Consider the following 13,091-nt stretch of genomic DNA (forward strand, 5'->3'; position numbering starts at 1 on the left):
GAAAGGGAAGTGTGGAAATAAGTAATAGCTGCCCCTAACTGTGCACCTGGTAGGGGCCAGGCTCTCTACCTACATGGTCACATTTAAGCTTTCAATATCCTTGGAAGATTGGCAGTTGTTAGCCCCACTTATAAATGAAGAAAGAAATGCTTAGAGGGCCGGGCGTGGTGGCTCATGCCTGTAATCCTAGCACTCTGGGAGACTGAGGTAGGTGGATCGTTTGAGCTTAGGAGTTCGAGACCAGCCTGAGCAAGAGTGAGACCCCATCTCTACTAAAAATAAAAAGAAATGAATTGGCCAACTAAAAATATATATTAAAAAAAATTAGCAGGGCATGGTGGCACATGCCTGTAGTCCCCGCTACTCAGTCCCAGAGGCTGAGGCAGAAGGATTGCTTGAGCCCAGGAGTTTGAGGTTGCTGTGAGCTAGGCTGACACTAGCCTGGGCCACAGAGTGAGACTCTGTCTCAAAAAAAAAGAAAGGCTTAGAGAGGTAAAATGGATTGCCCTAGGTCTTCCTAGTAGGAAGAACTAGGGCCAAGGCTCAAACCCAGGTAGCTCAGGCTCTGAATCCAGTGCTCTGACATGCACAGCTACACTATTCAGCCCACCCTGCTTGGACTGTCCCCCTCCCACCTAAAAAAAAGAGACTCTTGCACCCAGCCTTCTATGCAAACCTCCAGGGGCACTGCAGTCGGGGATCTTTCTAAATTGCAAAGCTGATCACCTCTCTCCTTGCTTAAAGTCAAGGCTTCTCACTACCCCTTGGATAAGACTCAACATGGCCTGCAGAACCCTTCAAAAAGACAGGGAAAGACTTTGTCTCTAAAGAAAAATTTAAAAATAAAAAATAAAATAAACATTAGCTAATATCTGTTATCCTGTTAGGTCCTTCTAATAACCCCAGTTCACAGATGAGGGTCTAAGAGGTGACTTTCCTGCCTTACCCGTGATTATATAGATAAGTGGCAGACCTGGGACTTGAACTTGATGCCAAAGCCCATGCTGTCTTGCCTCCCCATTGCAGGACCCATCACACTGGTTGCCATGACCTGTTTGCTGGTTAGTCTCTCCCTATACTGGGTGTTCCATGAGTGCCACTGCTGTGGCCCTAGTCTCAGCACACACTTGAGATCCTAACTGAATGAACCGAAGATGCCGAGCAGTTCGGATAAGTTGTGCAGAGAATAGAGGTGGTGGCCACAACACCCTGGCTTCCCCTCAAGCCTGCTGGCTAAGTGGCCTAAATGGCCACTCCTTTCCTCAAGTCAAACACTTTGAACAAACACTCTGAAGTCATCTTTGACTCTTTTCTCTCTCACTCTCTGTCTCTCTCTCACTCTCTGTCTCTCTCTCTCTCTCTGTCTCTCTCTGTCTCTCTCTCTTTCACACACACACACACACACACACACACACACACACACACACACATTTCATAACCAATCCATCAACAAATCTTGCTATATTCAGCATCTGACCACTCCTTACCACCTACTGCTACCAATTTAGTTAAAGTGTTCTCATCTCTCACCTGGACAATTACAATAACCTCCTAACTGATGTCCCTGCTGCCTGGTCCCCTGGTAATCTGTTCTCTACATGGTGATCAAAGGCATCCTTTAGGGCCAGTGCAGTGGCTCACGCCTGTAATCCTAGCACTCCAGGAGGCCAAGGCGGGCAGATTGCTCGAGGTCAGGAGTTCGAAACCAGCCTGAGCAAAAGCGAGACCCTGTGTCTACTATAAATAGAAAGAAATTAATTGGCCAACTAATATATATAGAAAAAATTAGCCAGGCATGGGCCTCAGTGCCATCTCCCAGGATTAGTCTCTTGGCAGACAAACTTTTATTGGTCCAGGAGCTAACCATAGCTGGGAGAAACCACAGTAGAAGTAGCAGGCAGGATGCCCCAGATGAACTTTCCTCTAGGCAAGCCCTGTCCTTGGCTAGGCAGCCTCCCCCTGATCTTACCCCAGGGGACCCCCTCCACCACCACCAGCCGCCCCCAGTACTAAGGGGCTCACCCGTCAGCTCCCTGTTTCAAGAAAATAGGGCATCAGGAGGAGCCTTAGTGGCCTCAACGCGAGCGTAAACATCGCCAGCTGCCGAGAGGATGACGTCAAATCTATGCCTGGCTGGCCATGGCCTTGGGAAAGCTCCCTGCACAGAGACGCCTGGTGCCCTGGGGGTGGGGGTCACAGTGAGTGGCAGTATAAGCACCCCAAGGACACGTTGGATGCTTCTGTCCATTCTCAAGGATGACTTAAATATTTTTGTTTTCCAAAAGACCACCCTAAACTGAAACACCCCCTCCCCACCCTGACACTCTATCCTCCTTAGAGCGTCTTATCTATCTTCATCACACTTACCACCATCTGCTAGATTAAATATTTATAGATTTATTGTCTGCCTTCGTCTACCAAAACACCATGGGGCAGGGACTATGTTTTGTTCCCTGGTGTGACCTCGGCGCTTGGCACATGATAGGCACTCACTGAGTATATATTAATCCCAACCATGATCCTGTGCAGTAGATACTGTTCTCCACATTTTTCAGATGAGGAAACTGAGACTGGGATGTGCAGGAAATTGCTTAAGGTCACACAGCGTTAGGTGACTGGTGGACTCAGGCAGTTTGGGGCTGTAGCCAGTTCTTTTAACCTCAATGCCCTACAGACGTGGCTCAATGCCTTCCAGACCTGGTCTGGGAAGGCCTCTCCGATAACAGGACTTTTACACAGAGACCCGCGTGAAATAAGGAAGGAATGCATGGAGCCATCTGGGAGAAAACTCTTCCAGGCAGAGAAATGAGCTTTTGCAAAGGTCCTGAGGCAGGAGAGAGAGCCTGGTGTGTTCAAGGCAAGGCAAGGAGGCCAATGTAGCTGGAGAGAGGTGGGCAGAGGGTGGTGTTGGTAGAAGGGATGATGTCTGAGAGGTCACTAGGGACAGTATGTAGGGCCTTGCAGCCCACTGTAAAGACTTGGGTGTTTACTTGGAGTGAGATGGGAGCCATTGGAGGATTTTGAGCAGAGGAGGGAGGTGCTCTGACTTAAAGGATCCCTTTTTTTTTTTTTTTTTTTTTTTTTTTGAGACAGTCTCGCTTGTTGTCCAGGCTAGAGTGAGTGCCATGGCGTCAGCCTAGCTCACAGCAACCTCAAACTCCTGGGCTCAAGCAATCCTTCTGCCTCAGCCTCCCGAGTAGCTGGGACTACAGGCATGCGCCACCATGCCCGGCTAATTTTATATATATATATTAATTGGCCAATTAATTTGTTTCTATTTATAGTAGAGACGGGGTCTCGCTCTTGCTCAGGCTGGTTTCGAACTCCTGACCTCGAGCAATCCGCCCGCCTCGGCCTCCCAAGAGCTAGGATTACAGGCTTGAGCCACCGCGCCCGGCCTAAAGGATCCCTTATTTTTTCTTTTTTTTTTTTTTTTTTCTTCTCCCCCCTTTTTTTTTCTTGAGACAGAGTCTTGCTTTGTTGCCAGGCTGGAGTGAGTGCCGTGCTCACTCTAGCTCAGCCGTGCTGAGCCTAGCTCACAGCAACCTCAAACTCCTGGGCTCAAGCAATCCTTCTGCCTCAGCCTCCCGAGTAGCTGGGACTACAGGCATGCACCACCATGCCCAGCTAATTTTTTCTATATATATTAGTTGGCCAATTAATTTCTTAATTAGAGTGAGCAGTGCCGTGCTCACTCTAGCTCAGCCATGCTCAGCCTAGCTCACAGAAACCTCAAACTTATGGGCTCAAGCATCCTTCTGCCTCAGCCACCTGAGTAGCTGGGACTACAGGCATGCACCACCATGCCCAGCTAATTTTTTCTAGATATATTAGTTGGCCAATTAATTTCTTTCTATTTATAGTAGAGACGGGGGTCTCGCTTTTTCTCAGGCTGGTTTCGAACTCCTAACCTCGAGCAATCTGCCCACCTCGGCCTCCCAGAGTGCTAGGATTACAGGCGTGAGCCACCGCACCGGCCCTAAAGGATGCCTTTGATCACTATGTAGAGAACAGATTACCAGGGGACCAGGCAGCAGGGACATCAGTTAGGAGGTTATTGTAATTGTCCAGGTGAGAGATGAGAACACTTTAACTAAATTGGTAGCAGTAGGTGGTAAGGAGTGGTCAGATGCTGAATATAGCAGAATTTGTTGATGGATTGGTTATGAAACGTGTTTGTGTGAGTGAGAGAGAGACAGAGAAAGAGACAGAGAGAGAAAAGAGTCAAAGATGACTTCAGAGTGTTTGTTCAAAGTGTTTGACTTGAGGAAAGGAGTGGCCATTTACTGAGGTAGGGAAGACCATGTAAAGTGCTCAGCACGGATATGTACACAAAATAAGTGCTCAATAAATGTTAGATATTCTTTGTATTGATGATTTTGGTTTCTTGGACTATCTAAATTCACTCACTGAAGCCTTTGCAAATGCTCAGCTTACCTGACAATAACATCATAGCTCACTCAGAACAAGGCCTCTGGATAAGCTAAAAAAACCCCACAAAAACCAGCTACTATACCTAAGTGTGTACTGTATGTATGTACTGCCAAGCATTCGATAGACAGAATCTTTACTTAGCAGTGCCACCCTGCAAAGTGTACAGAAGCCCTATGAGAAAATGAACATTTGTTGAATTTTTTAATGTGTTCCAGGCATTGGGTATTTTTCATTTAATCCTGTCTCTACCACTAGAATGTAAGCTGCAGGAGACAGAGAGAGAGAGAGAGAAAGAAAGAGAGAGAGAGAGCTTATAGTTCTTGTGGACTACTGCACACACCTGGCACATAGTAGGCATCTTAATATTTATTAAATAAATGCTCACTAATACAGATGGAGGTTGGGTCACTTCCCAAGGTGGAGCTGGGTTTCAGTAAGTATTTGTTGGATGAAGGAATGAATAAATGCATATTACATTCTTATTTTAGAGAAGGAGCATAGCTGGTGGCTGACCAGAGATTTGAACCCAAGGTCTCCTGATCTGTGAGCTTGGACTCTTTCTATGGCCACACTGTGGGTTCTCACATACCCTTTGGCTGTGTTTGAAGGATTTGATGATCCTGATTGCACCATGAAATGTAAAAACTCAGGCTACTCAGAGAAAAATTTAATGCTAGATCAGATTATAAAGCTCTAGTAATATGATCCTAAATTTTGTCTTCATGAAACTGCATGACCTTAAAGCATCTGTTTCTGCTAACTTGCCCAAGGCCACACAGGCTGAAAGGGAACAAGATAGGATCCCAGTCTTCTCACACCACAGGCCCTGTTTGTTTTCCTGCCCAGGGGTTCTCAACAGAAGCCCAAAGACTCTTAGGGGATCCTAAGACTCTCTGCTAAATTGTGTGTGTTTACATGCAGGTGCGTTTTTTTGGGGAAAAGTGTTCAAAGCTTTCATTACATTCTTAAAGGGGCCTATAATCAAAAAAGTTTACTGCCATTTTATTTTACATACATATATTTTTAACTTTTATTTATTTATTTCTTTGAGACAGAGTCTTGCTCTGTCGCCCTGGGTAGAGCACAGTGGTGTCACCGTATCTCACTGCAACCTCAAACTCCTGAGCTCAAATGATCTTCCTGCCTCAGCCTCCCAGAGCGCTACGATTACAAGTGTAAGCACAGCACTCGGCCTTAACTTTTTATTTTGAAAACTGCTTTAAACAAGTAGAAGGAAGAAAAGGGAAGGAAGAAGGGATGGGAAGGAAATAACTGTATAGATAAAATTTAACAGATAACAATTTTTGTTTCCAGAAATTCAAGGGAGAAAAAGCCACCATGACCAGAGGCCAAAAGTGGGGGATGTTGAGTCAGGATTAGAATCCAGAACTTCTAAAACCAATTCCAGTTGTTTTTGTAGTTTCTGTTGCTATTCTTTCATTCATTCAGCAAATTTGTATTGAACACCTGTCCGTGCCAGGCACAATTCCAGATTACAGCATTCCCAGATTACTCTGAGAATGCTGCAGTGGCAAACTCTGGGCATCACAGAATTTATATTATAGTAAGAAGGGGACAGACAAAATAATAATAATAATGACGATAGTGCCATGAAAAAAATAAGGCAGAGTCAGAGGATGGCAAGGAAGGGGAATGAAATGTTAGGGTGGCTTGCGTTAGGAACATCCGGATGTTGCCCGTGGACTCCAACGAAGGGAGCGACCCCAGCTGCCAGGTCGCCCTGCACAAGCCCCTCTCCGGCTTACACATCAAGTTGTGGAAGCCAAGGGAGGCGGGACGGCATACGCATGCGCACGAAGGAGAAGGCGAAGCCCGAAGGGAGCCGCAGAGCGCGAGCTCGCTGTAGCTCAGGAACTCCGAGGATTTTGACAAGGACTCGGTCGGCGGGTGTGATTGTGCGCAGGTTAATACCGGGTGGCAAGGCGTCGCCCAATAGGAACTTCCTATTGGAGGTTGTGGTCCCACCCCCCCCAGCATAATTTCTACTTCCGCTTCCGGCGCTGCGGCGGTCCAGGTGGAAAATGGCGGCGGCTGTGTCCCGGGTTTCTGGGCTGCTGGCTCGGTCCCGCCCACAGCTGGGGCGGCCTAAGTCGAGTGGCGCCCACGGCGAAGAGGGCTCAGGTACTGGGGCTGGGGTCGGATGGGCGGGCCTCAGCTCCACTCGGGCGAGGCAAGGCGGGACCGTGACCTTGGCGTGAGGCCTTGGGGAAGGTAGAGGGAGACCCAGGCAGGCCCCATTCCGGGGCTGAACGGTTGTGGCCTCTCCGCAGCTCGCATGTGGAAGGCCCTCACCTTCTTCGTCGCGCTCCCCGGGGTGGCAGTGAGCATGCTCAACGTCTTCCTGAAGTCGCGCCACGGAGAGCACGAGAGACCCGAGTTCATCCCCTACCCCCATCTTCGCATCAGGACCAAGGTACGCCCTTGCAGTCTTCAAACTTCCGTTCTCCTTTCACTATAATGCCCTCCTCCAAGTTCTTCATTCCATAAGAGCGTTGAGTGCCAGGCGTGTAGTTTCTTGTTTAGTCCTCACAAACAGAATTTATTTTTCCCATTTTATGGAAGAAAAACAGATTTGGCGTTATGTCTGTTTTCTTCAAGGTCAAACGATAAATTCCCTTCACTTTCCCTTTTCTCCGATTCATCTCACCTCCAGCTTCTGATACAGTTGTTCTTTGAAGAAAACTTAGAGGTGTGGGAAACATTAGAGTGGCAAAGTCTCAGGATGGTTCATCTTTCTGAGACCTGGGCGTCTGGCAGCTACTAGCTGTGTAATGAAGAGACTGACAGGTTTCTCTATTCCTCACCAATACCGTCTCAACTGTTTTACCATTTGGCTATTGATATAGATTTAATGATCTCCATTGTTTACTGTATCTTTAACAAGGGCCTTTTCTGGTTCTTTAATAAATATTCCATCACCTAGCCTATTGTAGGACTGGCCTCGTAAAAACTTAAACTCGACTCTTAAGTTTTTGAATCTTTGAGCACCATTCCCATCCTTGTACAGTGGAATTAGAAGTCAAACAGCAAGGTTTTTCAACTTTAGAATTATTGACCTTTGGGGCTATGTCCCTGTAATTGTTTGGGGTAAGTTGGCCGATATATCCTGTGCATTGCAAAATGTTTAGCAGCATCCTGGCCTCTACCCACTAGGTGGCAGTAGTACCTGCACCACCATTCCAGCCACCCATATCTCCAGATACCGCCCAGTGTTCCCTGGAGGTGCAGAATCACCCAGGGTGGGAAACCATTGCCCTAGACTCTAGAGCAATGCTTTTCAAAGGTAGTGGGCAAAATAACTGAGGGTAAGTTGTGGTTTCCCAATCCAGAGATTGTTTCAAGTCTGGGATGGTGCCCAGAAATCTGCTTTTAAATAAGCATCTCCTCCCCTACACTGCTTCCATTCTGATACAGGTGATCAGGATTACACTTTCATAAATACAACACTGGATATATTAGTTACTAGGGAGAGGCTTATGAGTAAGTAACTTGTGCTTGCTTTTTCTACTGTCTACTTTAAGGAGGGCTCCTTTAAATAATGGGAAGGTTGACATATGCCAGTAGACAAATGACTAATTTCCATTTTGTTTTTATATATTATCTGTCACCCTGTTTTAAGCAGTTTATGGCAGGGCTCTTTGTGAACTATTTTCTGGAATTGTCTAATTGACATTTTCACTCCACAGCCCTTTCCCTGGGGAGATGGTAACCATACTCTATTCCACAACCCTCATGTGAATCCACTTCCAACTGGCTATGAAGATGAATAAAGAAAACCTGGACCACTACCCAGGCACTGAGGACCACAGCATTGGTTTGGACCATTACTCTGCACACGGACCAGAAAAAGTGTACGGGACCTTATGCTCACCTTTTATCAAATGATTACCAGTATACTGATCTCCCATCCCTTTGCTTGTGGCAGGAGATGGCTTAAATAAATACTTTAAACTTAGATTGGTCATGAGCTCAGAGTTACATTCTTTGGTTGCGTTTTTCCTTAGAAATTAGCATTAATGTTATTTCTGTTTCTGCAGTGAAGGTCTCTGGCTGCTGTTTACAGCGTTTCAGGTCCAATCCACCCTGCTGAAGACAATGTTTGTAACAGGCTCCTTGGCTTCTTGTGCCTCGTGTGGCTATAGTCAAGGGACCAGGAGTACCATGGAGCTAATTATCAAGATTGGGTCCTTGTTAGACTTTGGATGTCAAAGACATTGAATACCCAGCAGAATGGCTACGGTTTACGCTTGAAAGAGGTATCTGATTCTCAAGAGGAAATGCTTCCTCTGGGTCTTTCTGTTGTTCCATTCCACCAGCATTTGCTGTAGAATCTTCTCTGTAGTTGGATAATTCTCTCTAATGGTGTTGAGTTCTTACCTTGGGGTTAAGACCCATTACTCGCCACCCTGAAGGCTGACAGGGCTAGAAATCTTTAGAGAAATAAAGGAAATGTGACACATTTCTTCTTATAGTATTGGCTTTATTTGTTTCTGGAATTAAAACTATTCTCTGGCCATAAGAGTTAGGAGGGGAAACAGTAATAGTTACAAAATCATTCTGAAAAGGCAGCTAACTCCTCAATCAAAACTTGAAACCTTTGAAGTAGCTGAGGTAGTTGGAATCACTTTATGAAGAACATGAAGTCAAAACAGGGTAAGGAACATTCAGAAAAAATTATTCTCTCAGTAGTACACTGTTACTCCTTTTGGCATGTTGTGTCCATAAAGCATGGTAGCTACTAGTATCTGGTCTTTTTAGACTTAACAGCAATATGAATAGGGTAAGAGACCTGAGCTTGAGCTTCAGAGTAATACTTCTGCAATTCTTAAATCTGTTCTGACAATTATATTAGAACATCTTTCGCAGTTGAAATTGAAGAGGTTTGCTTAAGATATTTCCTGCAATTTTCCCAAAAGGCGGGTTCAGAAGTGAATTTCTGGGCTAGCATATGCAGCTTTCACATCAAACAGACCTCTCAATATGAGTTACAATGAAGGAATATTGTTGCTTGGAGCTAGTTTATTCTCAAGGCTCAATGGGATAGTTTTGTGGCATGGTTCATGAGGCTACAAGGTATTTTGCAGTACATCATATTAAACTGGTAATGCAAAGGTAAGGTATATAGAAACTGAAAGCCATATATAGTAAGGAAAGAATCCCTATTATGTTTGCCATTTTGTGGTATACACCCTGTACTTCTGAGTCCCCATAAAAGCTGTTTTGCTTGTGGCCAGTCTGAGTTTAGGATAGATATACCTGGCCTCCCTCAGCTGGGTTCTAAATCTCTTTTATAATCCTTGCATAATAAACCTTAACCAGTCAGAATATATAAATATAGAATGCTTTGAAATGACATTAAGGAATTGGTCACATTAAATATGAAGTAGTAACTAGTAAAGTGGAGAGAAGATAACAGAATTTCAGCCTTCTGTAAATCAAGTTTCATACTGTCTTTGAGCATATAAATTAAACCAAATTACTCAAGATAGGCAACTGTGGGGATTACATGACAATCTAGTATGTAAGTGCTCCCCCGATCCTGACACTTCTTGCTACCATAATATAAATCTATTGTAAGATATCTATGTAGCCTACTGTGGAAATTTGAGGCTTTTTTTTTTTTTTTTTTTTGAGACAGAGTGTCACTCTGTTGCCCATGCTAGAGTGAGTACAGTGGCATCAGCCTAGCTCACAGCAACCTCAAACTCCTAGGCTCAAGCAATCCTTCTGCCTCAGCCTCCCAAATAGCTAGGACTACAGGCATGCGCCACCATGCCTGGCTGATTTTTTTCTGTATATATTTTTAGTTGTCCAGCTAATTTCTTTCTATTTTTAGTAGAGACAGGGTCTCGCTCTTGCTCAGGCTGGTTTCGAGCTCCTGACCTGAGCGATCCTCCCGCCTCAGCCTCCCAGAGTGCTAGGATTACAGGCGTGAGCCACTGCGCCCGGCCTTTGAGGCTTCTAGTTGCCATACCACACCACCTAGCTTAGACAAATCTTCACCTTTAAATAATACAAAAGATAAAACTTTCCCCAGTGTATGTATGAGATGTGGGGTAACAGTAATAACTGTTTGATAAAGTGCACTGAGTTTCAGGGGCAAATAATGATAGAAACTAAATGTTCCAATTTATTCCATCCTCATGATTACAGACATTACTGGGCAGGGTGGGTAAACAAGGCAAATAAAGCAAACACCTTTTCTCCCCCATTTAACCAGATGCAGCATTTTTATGATATGCAGGTAGACTTAATTCATTGACTTGGGTTGAAAACTGGCAGCAGCAAAGCTTTGCAATTTAGGTTTTTCCTCCACAGTTACTCCAAGTATCATAATTCCTGAACTACACTGTGAGCGTTTAGATAGTGTTCACTGCAACATTCTTTTTTTTTTTTTTTTTTGAGACAGAGTCTCGCTTTGTTGTCCAGGCTAGAGTGAGTGCCATGGCGTCAGCCTAGCTCACAGCAACCTCAAACTCCTGGGCTCAAGCAATCCTGCTGCCTCAGCCTCCCAAGTAGCTGGGACTACAGGCATGCGCCACCATGCCCAGCTCATTTTTTCTATATATATTAGTTGTCCAATTAATTTCTTTCTATTTATAGTAGAGACAGGGTCTAGCTCTTGCTCAGGCTGGTTTCGAACTCCTGACCTTGAGCGATCCACCTGCCTCCGCCTCCCAGAGTGCTAGGATTACAAGCGTCAGCCACCGGCGCCTGTCCACTGCAACATTCTTGAAGCTTTCACATTTTAATCCAATGTCTCTTGTTAAGGCAGGGAACCACCCGTCCGTTAAAAGCTGTCTTCCTCTTTGCTACTCCAGGCCACCAGTCATCTTAACCATTAGTTACTATTATATAAAAATAAAACTGTGCTCCGAAGCATTGATTGAAACTGTTGTGCCCAGATCGCTTTTCATAGCATTAGTTCCCTGAGAGAAAAAAGAGGTCCTAACCAATTGCTTTAATCAACAATGACCCCAGTAGAGTGTAGATGTCTTTTGCAGCAAAAATCAAGAGGTCAGGCAACCTTGATCATCCTGACTAGTTTATCACTATCTACATAGAAGGTATATGTAAAGCTGATCCCAGACTAAATATTGCAACCGTAACCCCAAGAAATTAATCAATTTTAGCACATTAAGTTCCTGCAAGATGCCAGAGCAAGTGCAAAATCATCTCAAAGCAAAGAATTCATCACCTTTTAAAAGTGAGAGGAAAAACATCAAGGAGGAGGAAATAAAACTCCTCTCTCCTAAATTCCTCATCATATCTGATGGCTATCTTAACAGCCTTAGTTGACAAAATCCAGAGTCGTCAATTTCTTGATTTGAGGAATCCATTTTCAAGGTGATTGTCAAGGTCAAGAAGAGTTTTCAGGCTTTTCTTTGCCATGGCCCATGAACTCCAGTCCTTCAATAGGAATCTCTTTCTCCTTTATTGCTTTCTGATGGGAAGAGAAAACACATCATGAAGATCTATATGAAACTTGAGGACCAAGCTTTATAAATAAGATATGATGACAAAAGTAAAACCAGACTGGACTGTAAAGACTCACAACCATGATCCAAATCACATACTTTTTAAACAACCTGCCATTATGAAGAAATCAAGTGTAAGACCAAACAGAATGGATGAGCTGTGAGGGAATCATTTGGTGAAATTTGAAAGCTAGTATCACCACTTCATCTTAGTGATAGAAACAGATTCAAATCTGGGTCCCAAGACTTGCTATAGGCTGTGTGACCGTGAACTAGTCTCCCTTTCCTCATCTGTAAGTGGGATAAAAATAGCAACTACCCCGTGGAGTTACCCTTAGGATCTTAGCTTAACTTATTGTGCTTTGCCCAATGCTCTTGTAATTCAAAGCAGTTCGACATCCATTGGGCTGGAATGAAAATTTCCTAGCTGCAACTGGGGGACGGGGGGGGGGAACTAGTTGAGAAAGATACACAGGCCAATGAAGAGATTATAACAACATAAACAACGGACATTTCACAATGTCTAACCGGCCAGAGAAAGGCTAACCCTGCCCAGTCCCTGAACAGTAATGGTAGAAAAGTGCACCACCTGAAAAAGAATCAACCTGTTTCTAGTGAACTTGGACCAAATACTTCCTATTTCTGAGGGTTAGTTTCCCAAGTATAAAATACATATAACTATGTCCACCTTGCAAGTTTAGAACGAGCACCAAATTAACCAAAGGGTGTTACTATGCTCCTTAAACAGTAAAGCACTGCAAAAACATTTAACGTTTTCATTCGGAGACACACCCAAGCGGCCTCGGTGGTGACGGTAGGGGCGAGGGCTCCTGCCACTGGCCCCACTGCGGCTTTTCTCGATCCTCCTCGTCCCAACCTCCGCAAGACACGATGTATGTGGCGGGGGACACCGCAGAGAATGCGGGCCTTGTGGCAGACGCGGGAGGGCTCACCTGAACACACTGCTGATAACGCTTGAAGAGGTCGGTGCACGGGTCCCCGGAACCGTCCCCCTTGAGAAACTTCTCGGCAAACCAGCGATTGAAGCACTGGTCGTACTCGCGCTTCATGTCCGTGCAAGCCTCCCCTACGCTGTTCATGGCGACAGTGGTGGCGGCGGCGGCAGCGCACGCTGATGTCATCACTCTCAGGCGCGTC

At 45.1% G+C, this 13,091-nt stretch overlaps 2 protein-coding genes across 2 annotated transcripts; one reads left to right on the plus strand and one right to left on the minus strand.

Moving 5' to 3' along the window:
* Positions 1 to 6,415: 6,415 nt before the first annotated feature.
* On the plus strand, positions 6,416 to 8,410 carry COX6A1 (cytochrome c oxidase subunit 6A1). The gene is made up of 3 exons (XM_012756585.3): positions 6,416 to 6,576; positions 6,726 to 6,868; positions 8,142 to 8,410. The coding sequence occupies exons 1-3, from the start codon at positions 6,477 to 6,479 to the stop codon at positions 8,223 to 8,225; spliced, it is 327 nt and encodes a 108-aa protein (XP_012612039.1). The 5' UTR covers positions 6,416 to 6,476; the 3' UTR covers positions 8,226 to 8,410.
* A 2,152-nt stretch (positions 8,411 to 10,562) lies between these two features.
* TRIAP1 (TP53 regulated inhibitor of apoptosis 1) lies at positions 10,563 to 13,075 on the minus strand. Its single transcript, XM_012756589.3, has 2 exons — positions 12,887 to 13,075; positions 10,563 to 11,899 (listed from the first exon to the last, which is right to left on the minus strand). The coding sequence occupies exons 1-2, from the start codon at positions 13,073 to 13,075 to the stop codon at positions 11,816 to 11,818; spliced, it is 273 nt and encodes a 90-aa protein (XP_012612043.1). The 3' UTR covers positions 10,563 to 11,815.
* Between the last annotated feature and the right edge of the window lie 16 nt (positions 13,076 to 13,091).

This window comes from Microcebus murinus, chromosome 22 (genome assembly GCF_040939455.1).
Source record: "Microcebus murinus isolate Inina chromosome 22, M.murinus_Inina_mat1.0, whole genome shotgun sequence".
NCBI classification, from domain to species: domain Eukaryota; kingdom Metazoa; phylum Chordata; class Mammalia; order Primates; family Cheirogaleidae; genus Microcebus; species Microcebus murinus.